Raw genomic sequence first — 17,539 nt, 5'->3', positions numbered from 1 at the left:
AAGGAAGGAACGGAAGGAAGGAACGGAGGGAGGGAAGGAAGGATGGAAGGAAGGAAGGAACGGAGGGAGGGAAGGAAGGAACGGAAGGAAGGAAGGAACGGAGGGAGGGAAGGAAGGAAAGATGGAAGGAAGGAAGGAACGGAGGGAGGGAAGGAAGGAACGGAGGGAAGAAAGGAAGGAATGGAGGGAGGGAAGGAAGGAACGGAAGGAAGGAAGGAACGGAGGGAAGGAAGGAAGGAAAGATGGAAGGAAGGAAGGAACGGAGGGAAGGAAGGAAAGATGGGAGGAAGGAAGGAAGGAAGGAAAGATATACCTGAGCTGAAATAAATGAGAAGTATCTCTCCCTAACAGACGTGGAGGACATAACAAAAACAGGAAACTGCAAGGACAATCATTTAAGGTGGGGGGGGGGGTCTCCAACCTTGATATCTTTAAGACTTGTCGACTTCAAACTCCCAGCTGGCCGAAAGTTTGAAATCCTCTGTGTTTGATAGAAACTTGGCAACTTTTAAAGACTTGTGGACTTCAACTCCCAGAATCCCTCAAGTCCACAAGTCTTTAAAGCTGCCAAGTTTGGGGAGCCCTGACCCAACCGAAGGGCTCGGCCTCTTCCTGTGCTGCCTTCCACTAACCTAAGTCCAGGTTGAAGAACAGGACTGACCAAGGGAAAGTTTTTCCCAAACCTCCTCCACTTCCTTTTGGAAGGAGCAGGCCCTGTAGGTTGGTTTCCCACTGCTCTTTCTGCAATGCGTCCACGCCCTGTTCGCTCTTTCCCAGGCCCTGCCTGTTTCCCAAACACCTCTTGGCTCCCGTGCAAATAATCCAGTTACTTGAAGCTCCTTGATCAGATGTTATTGTTGCTGCCGGTTGTGGTCAGAGTTGAAACTAATCCCTCCCTTTTCTCGCTGCGAAGGAGGAAAATAAATACGAACCCCAACGCAACCGACCTAGGATTTCTCTGCAAAGGAGCCTCCGAGCAATCCAAATTATTCTGTTTTTCCCCCCCCTTCCTAGCAACCAAAAAGGAGGAAGAAAACCTCATTTTATCTCCAAGGATCTGGACTGGGGCACCTCGCAGGGATTGTACAGAATGCGAAGCCATCTCGTGATCTTCAGCAAGGAATTCTAGCCCGGCCCCAGCGAAGTGGGTGCGAACTTGTGAGTTGCCAAGGCATCGCAGTGCGCTCCGAGAAAGGGGTTTTTGTTTGTGTACGCATAAACCTGGAGGTTGGATAAACTTGGATTTTTCTGGGGCTGGTGTGGAGGAGAAGGGAAGGGAGGGGGATTATTGGCTGCCTTGTTCTCTCGCCTGCTTAGGTGAGGACTTGGGTTTAACTTTTAAAAAACTTAAAAACATAGAAGTCTGACGGCAGAAAAAGACCTCATGGTCCATCTAGTCTGCCCTTATACTATTTTCTGTATTTTATCTTAGGATGGATGTATGTTTATCCCAGGCATGTTTAAATTCAGTGACTGTGGATTGACCAACCACGTCTGCTGGAAGTTTGTTCCAAGCATCTACTACTCTTTCAGTAAAATAATATTTTCTCATGTTACTTTTGATCTTTCCCCCAACTAACTTCAGATTGTGTCCCCTTGTTCTTGGGTTCACTTTCCTATTAAAAACACTTCCCTCCTGAACCTTATTTAACCCTTTAACATATTTAAATGTTTCGATCATGTCCCCCCTTTTCCTTCTGCCCTCCAGACTAGACAGATGGAGTCCATGAGGTCTTTCCTGATAAGTTTTATGCTTAAGACCTTCCACCCTTCTTGTAGCCCGTCTTTGGACCCGTTCAATTTTGTCACTATCTTTTTGTAGGGGAGGTCTCCAGAACTGGACACAGTATTCCAAATGTGGTCTCCCCGGCGCTCTATATAAGGTCTGCCCTTAGACTATTTCCTGTATTTTATCTTAGGATGGATCTATGTTTATCCCAGGCATGTTTCAATTGAGTTACTGTGGATTGACCAACCACGTCTGCTGGAAGTTTGTTCCAAGCATCTATGCCTCTTTCAGTCAAATCATATTTTCTCATGTTGCTTTTGATCTTTCCCCCAACTAACTTCAGATTGTGTCCCCTTGATCTTGTGTTCACTTTCCTATTAAAAACACTTCCCTCCTGGACCTTGTTTAACCCTTTAACATATTTAAAGAGAAAATATTTAAAAAGAGCGACAAAGATGATTAGGGGACAGGAGGCTAAAACATAGGAAGAATGGTTGAAGGAACCGGGTAGGTCTCATTTAATGAAACGAAGGAGCAAGGAAGACTGGGGGGAAAGATCAAAAGCAACGTGAGAAAATATTATTTTACTGAAAGAGGAGTAGATCCCTGGAACAAACTTCCAGCAGATGTGGTTGGTAAATCCACAGTCACTGAATTGAAACCTGCCTGGGATAAACATATATCCATTGTAAGATAAAATACAGAAAATAGTATAAGGGCAGACTTGATGGACTAGGAGGTCTTTTTCTGCCGTCAATCTTCTATGTTTCTATGTCTCTATGACATGATAGCAGCCTTCCAATATCTCAGGGGTTGCCCCAAAAGAAAAGGAAGTCAACCTATTCTCCAAAGCACTTAACGGTAGAACAAGAAGTAATGGGTGGAAACTTAACAAGGAGAGAAGCAACTTAGAATTAAGGAGAAATTTCCTGACAGTTAGAACAATCGATCAGTGGAACTGCCTGCCTCCAGAAGTTGTGAATGCTCCAACACTGGAAGTTTTTAAGAAGATGTTGGATAACCATTTGTCTGAAATGATGTAGGGTTTCCTGCCTAAGCAGGGGGTTGGACTAGAAGACCTCCAAGGTCCCATCCAACTCTGTTGTTGTTATTATTAATTTTTTTTTTGAACCAACGTATTTTAAAATGTAACTTAACGTACAACTTCTGGAATTTCTTATCTCTTGCAAAATGGAGCGCTTGTCTTCATCAAATATGTTCCTATCTGTTTATTTCATGCACTAGGCCAGGGGTCCCCAAACCTGGCAACTTTAAGGCTCGGGGACTTCTTTTTTATTGTATTTGTATATTTTATATTGTTGTAAGCTGCCCTGAGTGTAGAAGCATAGAAGTCAAAATAATAATAATAGATTAGATTAGATTTATTGGATTTATATGCCGCCCCTCTCCGCAGACTCGGGGCGGCATATAATAATAATAATAATAATAATAATAATAATAATGGGACACAATCTGAAGTTAGTTGGGGGAATGTTCAAAGGCAACATAAGAAAATATTATTTTACTGAAAGAGTTGTAGATCCTTGGAACAAACTTCCAGCAGACGTAGTTGGTAAATCCACAGTAACTGAATTGAAACATGCCTGGGATAAACATAGATCCATTGTAAAATAAAACACAGGAAATAGTATAAGGGCAGACTAGATGGACCATGAGGTCTTTTTCTGCCATCAGTCTTCTATGTTTCTATAATAATAATAATAATAATAATAATAGTAATAGTAATAGTAATAGTAACAGTAACAGTAACAGTAACAATAACAATTATTATTAATATTATTGTTGTTGTTGTTGTTGTTATTATTATTATTATTATTATTATTATTATTATTATTATTATTATATAATTTCTTTCCAAGCTGGCTAAGAGCCACAGAGGTTAACGTCTCTTGTCTCGGTGCCCTTGATTGACAGGTTGAAGCCGGAGGCAAGCCAGAGAAGGGTCCATATGTTTGGGAAAAGATAGTGATTGCATTTCAGACCGGCTGACCATGAGCATGTTGAAACCGAGCGGGCTAAAAGCCCCCACCAAGATCAGCAAACCGGGAAGTGCGCTAGCCAAAACAGCCCCACCTGCAGCTACAGGTAAGGTCCTCAGGTGGTCATCTTGAGCATGATACTTACTCTTCTACTCTACTCTTCTGTTCTGTTCTTTTTAAAAAAAATAATTTTTATTTACATCTATACACTAAAACAGTAACAACAGACAATACATTGACATCTAAACAATGTACAATACACACACGGAACTTAAAAGAAGAGAATATTGTATTATATAAATGGTCAAAGCAATGGAAACTGCAGTTTAATGTTTCTGGAGACCTCACCTACAAAAAGAGATTGACAAAATTGAAGGGGTCCAAAGACGGGCTACAAGAATGGTGGAAGGTCTTAAGCATAAAACGTATCAGCAAAGACTTCATGGACTCAATCTGTGGAGTCTGGAGGACAGAAGGGAAAGCGGGGACAAGATCAAAACATTTAAATATGTGAAAGGGTTAAATAAGGTTCAGGAGGGAAGTGTTTTTAATAGGAAAGTGAACACAAGAACAAGGGGACACAATCTGAGGTTAGTTGGGGGAAAGATCAAAGGCAACGTGAGAAAATATTATTTGACTGAAAGAATTATAGATGCTTGGAACAAACTTCCAGCAGATGTGGTTAGTCAACCCACAGTAACTGAATTTAAACATGCCTGGGATAAACATAGATCCATCCTAAGATAAAACACAGGAAATAGTATAATGGCAGACTAGATGTACCATGAGGTCTTTTTCTGCCATCAGTCTTCTATGTTTCTATGTTTCTATGTTTCTATATCTCCCCTCCCCTCCTACGTCTGTCTCTATTGACAGCCTACATTTGGTTCTTTGCGGTATTGAGATCAGCGGTTTAATTGATAACCTATAATTTATGTTTTGTATTTATGTAGTAATGCGTTTAAGTTCTTTTTATACAGTTAATAGTAAGACATAGCTCACACGCTTTCTATTGAGTAGACAAAAAAAAAGTTATATTAATTGTTTAGTAGTTTTGATTTATAACATTTCTTTATCATGCAGCACTTATTATTTTATTTTATTATTTATTTATTTATTAATCAGATTTGTATGCCGCCCCTCTCCGTAGACTCGGGGCGGCTCACAGCAATAATAGTACAATGTAAACAAATCTAATATTTAAGTTTAAGTTAATTTAAAACCCCAATTTAAGAAACCAATCATACATACAGACATACCATGCATAAATTTTATAAGCCTAGGGGGAGGGAAAGTATCAATTCCCCCATGCCTGACGACAGAGGTGGGTTTTAAGGAGCTTACGAAAGGCTAGGAGAGTGGGGGCAACTCTGATATCCGGGGGGAGTTGGTTCCAAAGGGTCGGGGCCACCACAGAGAAGGCTCTTCCCCTGGGTCCCGCCAAACAACATTGTTTAGTTGACGGGACCCGGAGAAGGCCAACTACTAGTAGTTGTTCTTTTATTCAACCATGTGTAGAAGTCTTTCCAAATCTGATAGTATTTGGAGTTATCTTGTTCTTTTAGCTCCATTGTTAGCTTGTCTGCTTCAGCACAATCCAATTTTTTTTTAATTAGGTTCCGTTCATTCGGCATTGCTTCGTTTTTCCAGAATTGGGCTATAGTTATTTTTGGTGATGTTATTAGGTGTTGTATCAAATAATACTTTTCCTTTTCCATCTGGTTTTCAATAATACCAAGCAAAAATATTTCTGGTTTCATTTCTAATTCAATCTTAATTATTTCTTTTATCCACTTTTGAAGTTTATGCCAAATTAACTTATTGACATGTCCACCACGTATGGAAATATGTTCTGTTCTATTCCATTCTTGACAGACTTATCTTTTATGTCCACTGAGAGCATCTGCACCTAAGACAAATTCCTTGTGTGTCCAATCACCCTTGGCCAATAAATAATTCTAAATATTCTATTCTATTCAGCCTCTCCAGAAAAGACTCCGGCCACGGAGAAGCGTCCATCCACAGAAGGTCCGGATGAGTTTGTGGACGACTTCCGAATCGGGGAGCGTATTTGGGTCAACGGGAACAAGCCCGGCTTCATCCAGTTCTTGGGAGAAACCCAGTTTGCTCCGGGTCAGTGGGCAGGGATCGTGTTGGACGAAGCCATCGGCAAGAACGATGGGTCCGTGGCCGGCATCAGATACTTCCAGTGTGAGCCCTTGCGGGGCATCTTCACCAGGCCTTCTAAACTCGCGCGGAAGGCCGTCCCCGAGGATGAAGCCAACGGGACCCAGGCGTCCCACGCCTCTCGGGCCACCTCGCCCACCTCCACCTCGGCTGCCAGCCTCGTGTCTTCTCCTTCAGCCGCGGGTCACCTTCCGCCCTCCGGCATACCTCAGAAGGTGTCTCCTGTGGCCAACAAGGAGATGCCCGTTTCTCACGCGAGCAACCTCTCCAAAACCCCCAGCGAATCCATTTCCAATCTTTCGGAAGCCGGGTCTTTGAAGAAAGGCGAACGGGAGCTCAAAATGGGAGACCGAGTGCTAGTAAGTTGTCAGGTTGCTGCTTTGGGATTGCGTTGATTCGTTGGCGTTTATTTTGTGGGCGTGGTTTACTGGCCATGTGACCAGGTGGGAGTGGCTTGGCGATCATATGACTGGGGGTGGCTTAAAGGTCATGTGACTGGCTTAATTGCAACCAGCTTCAATGCCAACATGGTCCTCAAAATTCTTCTGATAATTCGCTGGGGAACAGCAATTTCGTTGTCTTAAATCTGTGACTTGTTTTCAACAAACTTTTTGGCCTCTGGATCCAAAAAATAACCACAGTTTTTGTCTATAAATTTTTTAAGCTACAGAATACCCTCACAAAAGTCATACACAGTGTTCTGTCGGGCTCTCTGGTAGACTCCTCCCAAAACTTCACAGGTACAAATTTCACACACACACATGTTTGAAAATTCAAAACAATGTTCTTTATAATGAAAATTCACTTAAACCAAGCCCTCTTTTGGGATAGCAAAGAGCCCTCGTCTCCAAACAAACTGGTAATTTGTACAAGTCCCTTATCAGTTCTGTGATACTTAGCTTGCAGCTGTGAGGCAATTCACAGTCCTTCTTCTTTCACAAAGTGAAACACACTTTGCTCTGGTTTAGTTTCAAAGCGGGGGAAAATCAGCACACAAAAGGTCAAAGTCAGTAAAGCAGTCACGAAACACAACGATCAGATAATCCTCCACAATGGCCAAACCCACAGGCTGCTCTTTATAGCAGCCTCACTAATGACCCCAGCCCCACCCAACCACAGGTGGCCTCATTTTCTTTGATAATAATCTCTCAGTTGTTGCTGCCTATGCATCGCTCTCCGCATGCGTGGCTGTATCATTAACTCTTGTTCTGAATCCAAGGAGGAGCTAGAGAATTGATCTCCTTCTGAGCTGTCTGCCCCACTCTCCTCCTCCCTGTCACTCATGTCTTCTTGGTCAGAGGAGCCTTCATCATCAGATTCCACCGGGGGCAAAACAGGCCTGTAGCATGTGGATGTCTCCCACACACCCACAGTCCTTGGGGCAGGAGTTGGGCCAGAGCTAACCACAACACACAGGATGTCCAGCAAACCTGCAAAACAGGGAAATCAGGGAAATATCAGGGAGTTATCGGGGAATTCGTGAAAAAAAATGGAATAAATCAGGAAATAAAAACCCAACTGTATTAAAATGTTTAAAAATCAAGCTCAACAGAAATTGTGTTACAGATTGTATCTCCATGGGATCTCCACTGTCTTCCTTAGGATCTACCTAGGAAGAGATTCTTGGAGATCTAGCGGGGCAGCAGAGAAGCTTCGTAGATGCTGTGTGGTTGTGGGTCTCTTCATCCACAAGAGACGTTTACAACGTTGTAACTATGATTAGCTGCTGGGTTAGTATTTTGGAAAGAGGGAATGAAAGTAGCTTCGGAATCCTCCATTTGGGCAAGCCAGGAACAAAAGCATCAGCCAAAAGTACAGAATTTATGGAGATCTTTCAAATCTCTGCTTGGGAAAGAAGAGAGACGTGGTTATCTTTAGCCGGATACGTTGTCTTCTCAGCTCAGGCAAAACCAGACAGAAGAGTTGAAAATGTTCAGGATTTTGTGCTTTTAAAGTCTGCAGAGAAGGGAGGCTGGAAGGCGTTGCATCTAGAACAATATTTATCAACCTTGGTATATTTTAAAACTCGTGGCCTTCAACTTTCCCCAGCCAGCAACGCATCTCTTAAAGGTGTTAAATTGAAGAATATTGTTCTAGATGCCTTTATTATTATTATTATTGTTTTAAATTTATTAATAGAGTTTATTAGTTTTCAGTCTTCTTTGCAAAAACAATAATACAATAAATACAATAGATGCCTTTTAACCAGTGTTTCCCAACCTTGGCAACTTGAAGATATTTGGACTTCAACTCCCAGAATTCCCCAGCCAGCAAATGCTGGCTGGGGAATTCTGGGAGTTGAAGTCCAAATATCTTCAAGTTGCCAAGGTTGGGAAACACTGCTTTAAACCATATAATCTAATCAGGAATGGTGTTTTTTTTTAAGTGCAATGTAAACAAAACAAGGGGGGGAAATCTATTTCTCTCAGCTCCACTTTAAAGAAAGAACATATTCTGTTTGTTATTTTAATTTACCGGTGCATCTTGATTCATCCTTTAAGCCATAATCATATTTGCAAACCTTGTTTATTTATTTATTTTCTTTCTTCTACTTACCATCCTATTCCTACTCTGGGGGCCCCCCAAAAATATAAATGTCTGATGATCTTGGGCAACTATTTTGGCTCGTTTGGGCTTTGCATCACCAGTGGTGTCATTGCTAAAAAAAGATTTGGCAAAAGCTCTCGCTGCTCTTTCATTTTTTTTAGCACTTCCCAGATGTGAGTGAAAGTCACCAGGATGGTTGTTTTCAACATGTGGTCAGAATGCTGTCATTTGGACTGTGTGTGTGTGTGTGGAGGATGTAAATTTACTAAAGTGGGTTTATTTTCCTAAAAAGAAAGGAAATCCTCCCCCTTGTACTTGTGTGTTTGAAATGTTTGCATGTTTGAAATGGAAATAGAAGGAAATGTGAACTGTTGAGCTCAGTTGTGGCCCTAACATGGGGACGACCTCTCCGCATGACACACAAGCCCATTATTTTGGAATACAGTGATACCTTGTCTTACAAACTTAATTGGTTTTGGGACGAGGTTCTTAAGGTGAAAGGTTTGTAAGACAAAACAATGTTTCCCATAGGAATCAATGGAAAAGCGATTAATGCGTGCAAGCCCAAAATTCACCCCTTTTGCCAGCCGAAGCGCCCGTTTTTGCATTGCTGAGATTCCCCTGAGGCTCCCCACCATGGGAAACCCCACCTCTGGACTTTTGTGTTTTTGCGATGCTGCAGGAGAATCCCAGTAGGGGAATCCAAGCATCACAAAAACAGGCGCTTCGCTGGCAACGGAAGTCCGGAGGTGGGGTTTCCCAGCGAAGGGAGCATCAGTGAAATCGCAGCATCGCAAAAACACCAAAGTCCAGACCTCTGTGTTTTTGCGATGCTGCAATTTCACTGACGCTCCCCTCGCTGGGAAACCCCATCTCCGGACTTCTGTTGCCAGCGAAGTGCCTGTTTTTGCGCTGCTGGGATTCCCCTGCTGGGATTCCCCTGCAGCATCACAAAAACACGGAAGTCCAGGGGAGCCTCAGGGGAATCCCAGCAGTGCAAAAACGGGTGCTTCGCTGGCAACGGAAGTCCGGAGGCGGGGCATCCCAGCGACGGCGGTGGGTTTGTAAGGTGAAAATAGTTTGTAAGAAGAAGCAAAAAAATCTTAAACCCTGGGTTTGTATCTCGAAAAGTTTGTATGACGAGGCGTTTGTAAGATGAGGTATCACTGTATAATTATTTTGGGGTGGAGTATCATGGCGTCTTTGCCTCCACTTACCCTGTTTCTGCAGTCGACGAAAAGAGCATTTTTGATCCACCCATTAAGATTATTATTAAAAAGGCAGAGTAAGTTTCTTTAAAAACAAACACTTTTAGGAATGACTTCAATTGTTGGTTCAGCTCAGCTGCCTCCAGGTAGGGCGAAAATTGCTGTGTCTGCAAATCTCATGCGCCGACAGGTGAGATCATACTTTTTTGGCAAGGTTAATGACCATAAAGAAGGACCAGGGGAGATGTGATGGCAGCCTTCCAGATTCTCATGGGTTGCCACAAAGAAAGAGGAGTCAACGTATTCTCCAAAGCACCTGAGGGTAGAACAATAAGCAATGGGTGGAAACTAAACAAGGAGAGAAGCAACTTAGAACTAAGGAGAAATTTCCTGATAGTTAGAGCAATTAATCAGTGGAACAGAAGTTGCCTCCAGAAGTTGTCAATGTTCCAAAACTGGAAGTTTTTAAACAGATGTTGGATAATCATCTGTCTGAAATAGTGTAGGGTTTTCTGCCTAAGCAGGGGGTTGGACTAGAAGACCTCCAAGGTCCCTTCCAACTCGTTGTTGTTGTTGTTGTTATAAAATCGTCCTGCACACAAAGAACACACCTTAGATCTGAATGAATGAAATATTCTCATTGAATACATTGTTCTGTACAAAGTTAAATGTGCTGACAACACGTGAAATTGATTGTCCATGAGTCTTGCTTCCTAAGTGGACAGTTTGATTTCAAAGAAGTTTGATTTACTTGGAGTTATATTGTGTTGTTTAAGGGTTCCCTTTGTTTTTTTTGGAGCTGTATATTATCAAAACATTGAAGGGGTTTGAAATAGGACAAGTGATTTTGAAGTCAACTTTATAGAGTAGCATTTCTCCAGCTTGGAAGCATGGCTGGCTGGGGAATTCTGGGAGTTGAAGTCCACCCGTCTTCCAAGTTACCAAGTGCAGAAACTTAGATATAAGGATTATGTGAATCCAGCTCTGCTTGTGGTTTTATGGTGAAGGCAAAGCTCCAAACTACCAAATAAACTAAAATAATAAAATAAGCATCAAACTTTTGGTTCATGTCATCGTTTCCTCACTTGGTCTCCTGTCAAGGTTAAACTATCTGAACCATTTTTGGCAAACGTAACCGGTTGTGTCAGTGGCCAAAGCAAACAAATTTCCAAAATAATTCGTGCGGAAGGGGAAATCCTGAAGAGTTAGTTATTATTTTAGGTTTGGTCTTTATTAGAATTGGCTGAAGTTTGCAGTCTTTATTTTTGGCAAGGTTTCGGCCCGGGTAGCAGAAAAACGTAACCGCAGGAGTGCCAATGTTTGTTTTAGTTCTAATTTAGCTGGAGGATTTAAAAAAAAAAAATCTGCAAAATTCTTTCCAGCTTTCTTTTTAACTTTCGGTTCAAATGTTTTTCTTTTACCTTTCTTTTCAAATTTCTTTTTAACTTTCTTTTCAAATGTCTTTGTTTTTAACTTTCATTTCAAATTTCTTTTTAACTTCTTTCTTTCTTTCTTTCTTTCTTTCTGTGTCTTTCTTTCTTTCTTTCTTTCTGTGCCTTTCTTTCACTCTCACTCTCTCTCTCTCTCTCTCTCTTTCTTTCTTTCTTTCTCTAGGTCGGGGGAACGAAAGCCGGCGTGGTACGTTTTTTGGGGGAGACGGATTTTGCCAAGGGGGAGTGGTGCGGCGTTGAATTGGACGAACCCCTGGGCAAGAACGATGGCGCTGTTGCCGGAACAAGGTAAGATCATGTCCAGCTGAGAATCGGAATCGCCTGCTTTCTGATCAGCCCTGACTACGTTCCCATTCTCACTTTCATTGGACTTCGTTTTGGGGAGGGGGCTATCTTGGGGTTCCTCTTTGGGGGTTTCTGCCTCCTGTTTTCCAAAGCAGGAGGCTCATGAAAAATGACAACTGTAGGAAAATTACCCTTAGATTATCTACGGTTGACCTATCCAGATTCCTAAGAGGTCAGTAAGGGGCGAGTACAAGTGCACTAGAGTGTCTTCCGTCCCCTGTCCTATTGCTCTCCTATATCTCCTATACCTTTCTTCTATTCCTATATCTCTTCTTCTATTCTTTCATTGATATGTTCTATTACTATACCTTCTTTTCTATTATTTCTTAGATATATTTTACTATGAGTATCTCCTCTATAACCTTCATCATGTATTTTACTATGTGTGTGTATATATATATATATACCCACTAAAACTCTCATTGTGTATTGGACATATTAATTAATTAATTAATTAATTAATTAATTCCTCTAGAGTTTTCATTACAGCCCAGTTCTGGAGACCTCCCCTAAAAAAAGAGATGGATCAAATTGAACGGGTCCAAAGGTGGGCTACAAAAACGGTGGAAGGTCTCAAGCATCAAACTGATCAGGAAAGAGTTCATGAAGTCCATCTGTCTAGTCTGGAGGACAGAAGGAAAAGGGGGACACGATCGAAACATTTGAATATGTGAAAGGGTTGAATAAGGTTCAGGAGGGAAGTGTTTTTAATAGGAAAGTGAACACAAGAGCAAGGGGACACAATCTGAAGTTAGTTGGGGGAAAGATCAGAAGCCACGTGAGAAAATATTATTCGATTGAAAGAGTAGTAGATGCTTGGAAAAAACTCCCAGCAGACGTGGTTGGTCAATCCACAGTCACTGAATTTAAGCATGCCTGGGATAAACATAGATTCATCCTAAGATAAAATACAGGAAATAGTATAAGGGCAGACTACATGGAGTAGGCAAAGTTGGCTCTTCTATGACGTGTGGACTTCAATTCCCAGAATTCCTGAGCTAGCAATGATTGGCTCAGGAATTCTGGGAGTTGAAGTCCACAAGTCATAGAAGAGCCAACTTTGCCCACCCCTGGACCAGGAGGTCTTTTTCTGCCGTCAATCTTCTATGTTTCTAAGACGTCTTCCGACACAAAGCTTCAAAGCCTTTGTCTAAAAACCAGGGTTATTATGTCGGTTTGTTCACGCAAGATTTTTCTTTGCGGAATGTTTTCACGGTTGGGTCTCCCCTTCTCTCCGCCGCAGGTACTTCCAGTGTCAGTCCAAATACGGCCTCTTTGCTCCGGTCCACAAAGTGACCAAGATCGGCTTCCCGTCCACCACGCCGGCCAAAGCCAAGCCCACCGTCCGGAAAGCCCTCCCCACCCCCAGCAGCCTGAAACGCAGCCCCAGCGCCTCGTCCCTCAGCTCCCTGAGTTCGGTGGCCTCTTCCGTAAGCAGCAAGCCCAGCCGAGCAGGACTAGTAAGTTTCTTTTCGTATTGCGTGCTCGACAACCGCAAAGCAGACCCCTTTTGTGGGTCTCTCACACCCACACACGCATTTATTTGCGCTGCCCATTTTGGCTGTTCTGCACTGCTCGTTTGCCTTCTAACGGTGCGCATCTCGGAAAGCATGCATGGAAAAAAACTTGGCTAGCCCTGTGGAATAGAAGCTTTGGTGTTTAAGCCGTGATGCTAACCTTTAATCCAAACTAACCACATTTAAAGAGAGAGAGAGAGAGAGGTTATGTTTTGGTTTGTTAAGTGGATCTGGCTTACAATCTGCCACATGCATAGAGTAATATTTCTGTATACAAATGCATAGAGACATATACAGTGGTACCTCGAGATACGAGTTTAATTCGTTCCGGACCTGGGCTCTTAAGTCGAGCAGCTCTTATCTCGAACGACTTTTCCCCATAGGAATTAATGTAAATAATTTTAATTGGTTCCAGCCCTCAAAAAACTCACAAAGTTAGTCTAAATTATGCAGAAAGACATGTTTTTAATGAAGAAATGTACATGTACATATAAATGAATAATGAAGTTTCTTTCACTTAACTTGTAAACTTTCTTAAACTTTTAAATTTACATATGTTCAACTTCTTTGCCACCCAATCCTGTAGGACAGAGGTCCCCAACCCTTTTTGCACCAGGGACCGGCTTTAAGCGATCAAGAGAGGAATGGGTGAATGAATGGACGGAGGGTGGGAAGGAAGGAAGGAAGGAAGGAGGGAAGGGACAGGAACAGAGGAAGGAAGCAAGGAAACTTATGAAAGGGGAGAGTAAGAGAGGAATGAGTGAAGGGAGGGAGGGAGGGAAGAAGGTGGGAAGGAGAAAGAAAAGAAGAAATAGAGGAAGGGAAGGTAAAAGAGAGAAAGAAAAAGAGCAAGAAAGAAAGAAAGAAAGAAAGAAAGGGGGAAGGAACAGGAACAGAGGAAGGAAGCAAGGAAACTTATGAAAGGGGAGAGTACGAGAGGAATGAGTGAAGGGAGGGAGGGAAGAAGGTGGGAAGGAGAAAGAAAAGAAGAAATAGAGGAAGGGAAGGTAAAAGAGAGAAAGAAAAAGAGCAAGAAAGAAAGCTGCAAGCACCCCCCCGAGCCCCCCAGGCCGGCTGCAACCTTTTAAAACACGCGCGCCGCTTCGCAGCTGTCTCCTGAAGCCGAACGCGGAAGTTAGCGTTTGGCTTCAGGAGACAGCTCCTTGGCGCTTGTATCTCGAATTTGGGCTTGTAAGTAGAACAAAAATATCTCTCCCCTCCCAGCTCTTATCTCGAGTTGCTCTTAAGTAGAGCAGCTCTTATGTCGGGGTTCCACTGTACAGGGTTCCCTCGATTTTCCCGGGGGATGCGTTCCGAGACTGCCCTTGAAAGTCGAATTTCCGCAAAGTAGAGATGCGGAAGTAAATACACCATTTTTGACTATGGACAGTATCACAAGCCTTCCCTTAACACTTTAAACCCCTAAATTACCATTTCCCATTCCCTTAACAACCATTTACTCACAATTATTACTGGTACTCACCATTGAATAGTGATCCTGATATTTATAAACATAATTATTTATTAACAGTAATTAATTTTTTTTGTTATTTATTGGCAAAAATTATTAATTTGGCAGTGACGTATGATGTCATCGGGCGGGAAATACCGTGGTATAGAACCCCCCCCCCCCGCAAAGTATTTTTTAATTAATATTTTTTGAAAAACCGTGGTATAGGCTATTCGCGAAGTTCGAACCCGCAAAAATCGAGGGAACACTGTACCTGCAATAATACGTCTGCAATAAGTATCTATATATACCTGCAGAGGTATTCTCACAGAGCATCCTAAAGTTAAAAAGAGGGTGGAAAATCCAGAAGCCCTGAATTTAAAAGGCATCTCACTGAAACCACTGAAGGGATTGGATACTGTAGCCTAGAGGATAATTCTCTGCCTTACAAGGCAAAGGTTGCAGGTTCAAGTCCCAGTGGGTATGGCTAGCTGATGAGGCCAAAATAAGGCCGAAATAGATCTATCCTAGTCTCCCTTAATTTTCAAATTCAGCAAAAAAACATGTGACGTATATATATACTGCTCAAAAAAATAAAGGGAACACTCAAATAACCTATTCTAGATCTGGATGAATGAAATATTCTCATTGAATACTTTTGTTCTGTGCACAACAGCAGGTGAAATTGATGGTCAATCAAATGTTGCTTCCTAAGTGGACAGTTTGATTTCATAGATGTTTGATTTACTTGGAGTTATATTGTGTTGTTGGTGTTCCCTTTATTTTTTTGAGCAGTATATAAATATATATTTTTAAAAAATCAGTGTATACAATGACAGTAAAAAAGGGTATGGTTACCTGATGAAGGCAAATAAGCCCAAAATAGATCTATAGTAGTCTCTCTATATAAAGTGTATGTGTATATATACACATATATACACTTTATATATATATATATATATGTTACATATATATTTGGCCATCATAAATACAAGTTGGTTTGCCAAGCATCGACATTTTGATCCCTTGACCGCAGGGATAGTGCCCCAGTCATAAGTGTGGGAAACGGTCGTAAGTCACTTATTTCACTGCCGTTGTAACTTTGGTCACTAAATGAACCATTGTGACTCAAGGACTACCTCTACCATCTAAACCAGAGACGGAGAACCTATGGCACGGGTGCCACAGGTGGCACGCAGAGCCATATCTGCTGGCACGCGAGCCATTGTCCTAGCTCAGCTCCAACGTGCAGGTGTGTGCTGGCCAGCTGATTCTTGGTTTGCACAGAGGCTCCGGGAGGGCGTTTTTGGCTTCCAGAGAGCCTCCGGGGGGATGGAGAGGGCGCTTTTACCCTTTGGAAGCCTTTAGAGCAGCGGTCCCCAAACTACGGCCCGCGGGCCACCGGTGAGTATCAAGAGCACAGGGAAAAGAGAGAGAGAAAGAAAGAAAAGGGAAAGAGAGGGAGGGAAGGAGAAGTGGAGAGGAATGAAGGAGGGAAGGAAGGAAGAATGAAATGAATGGAGGGACAGAGGAAGGAAGGACTGTTTTTTTTTGGGGGGGGGTAATTTTTTTTTAATTTTTCTCTCAACATACATTCAAACAACACAGTGTACCATCTAATTTCCCATGAATAAAATGTAGTATTTTGTTAGTAACTAATATTTAAAAAGTTGCAAAGGTTTTTTTTCTTCTAATTTTGTCATCCAGTTACATTCATTTTCTTTTAATTAAATTTCCTCCTTAATGTTCCTTCCAAAAGTACACCAATTATATTTATAACTTATTAGCCATTATGCCAAAGTGCTTCCTTCTTTCTTTATATACTTTTCATAAGCCAAGGAAACCTTGTAACCAATCAGATGTCAATGAAATAAAATTAAAAACAAAACATAAACATATATGAATTTTAGACCTTCTCCCCCCTCTAAATAGTACGTTTCCATTTTGTTTTTTACTTTAAAACAAGGTATGTGCAGTGTGCATAGGAATTTGTTCATAGTTTTTCTTTATAGTCCGGCCCTCCAACAGTCTGAGGGACAGTGAACTGGCCCCCTGTGTAAAAAGTTTGGGGACCTCTGCTTTAGAGCCTTGAGAGGGTGAAACATGAGCCTACTGGGCCCACCAGAAGTTGGGAAACAGGCCGTTTCCAGCCTCCGGAGGGTCTCCAGGGGGTGAGGAAAGCTATTTTCGTGCTCCCCAGGCATTGAATTACTCCCACGCTCTTTCGGCACCCGAGTTAAAAAAGGTTCATCATCACTGGTCTAAATGGAAGAAATGCCTTACACCCCAAAAAAGAAGCCTCTTTCTTTACTCTTGAGTTGTGAACCGTAAACATATCTCATAATTCCTCTCGTTGTTTTGCAATTTATATATTTTATTAACTTCATACTCACCGTATATTAATACGTAGCCTTCAACATAAACGGCCGAATCTTGAATCACCTGCAGGAAAATGTGCAGCTCTTCCCCATCGACGGGAGAGCTTAAAATTGGACATTTGCAAACTTACACACACACCAACGGTAACGTCTTCCGCCAAATTTGGCAAGGCCCCTTGGAGGGTTGTTGGAGGTTTTCTTTGCTGCACGTGATCCCAGGTTGTGGCTCGGATAAGGGAGCGAATTCTCCGGGTTTAACTGAAGGACGGTTTTTATATTTAGCCAGCGCCCTGGCCAGAGACCGCTTAGCAGCTTAACCGGCTAATCTGCTCTAGCCTCCTTCCGCTAAGGTTTTGGCCAGCTGCCCTGTTTCTCTTTGACTTCTTCTGTTTCCTATTCTCCCGAATGCTGCATTAAGAGTCTTGCTATGCAGGTATGTTCACTTCCTTTCTTGACCTACCCGGAGGGTGGAAGCACAGGACGCGGAAGGAAAATTAGATTTTTCTTTTCCCTAAAATTGGGGAGCGGGAGGGTGCTCGTTGGGTTAGCTGAGTGTTTCCACGACTTTTTAAGAGGCATGGACTTCAGGCCACTGAAGCTGGCTGTAGGTCTGAAGGTCAGCGGTTCAAATCTCATCACCGGCTCAAGGTTGACTCAGCCTTCCATCCTTCCGAGGTGGGTCAAATGAGGACCCGGATTGTGGGGGCAATAGCCTAGCTCTGTTACA

The 17,539-nt window shown here is 42.4% G+C and overlaps 1 protein-coding gene across 1 annotated transcript in view; it reads left to right on the top strand.

The window, feature by feature from the left end:
• The window catches only part of CLIP1 (CAP-Gly domain containing linker protein 1), an 84,857-nt gene that overhangs the window by 10,850 nt on the left and 56,468 nt on the right, over nt 1-17,539 (top strand). Inside the window, 5 exon segments of the mRNA XM_070763251.1 lie at nt 1,015-1,158; nt 3,665-3,835; nt 5,710-6,275; nt 11,286-11,410; nt 12,711-12,927. Coding sequence (XP_070619352.1) covers nt 3,742-3,835; nt 5,710-6,275; nt 11,286-11,410; nt 12,711-12,927 — 1,002 coding nt within the window. The 5' untranslated portion in view covers nt 1,015-1,158; nt 3,665-3,741.

The sequence above is a fragment of the Erythrolamprus reginae genome, chromosome 10 (assembly GCF_031021105.1).
Source record: "Erythrolamprus reginae isolate rEryReg1 chromosome 10, rEryReg1.hap1, whole genome shotgun sequence".
Lineage (NCBI taxonomy): Eukaryota > Metazoa > Chordata > Lepidosauria > Squamata > Dipsadidae > Erythrolamprus > Erythrolamprus reginae.
This window is presented reverse-complemented; position numbering and strand designations above follow the sequence as displayed.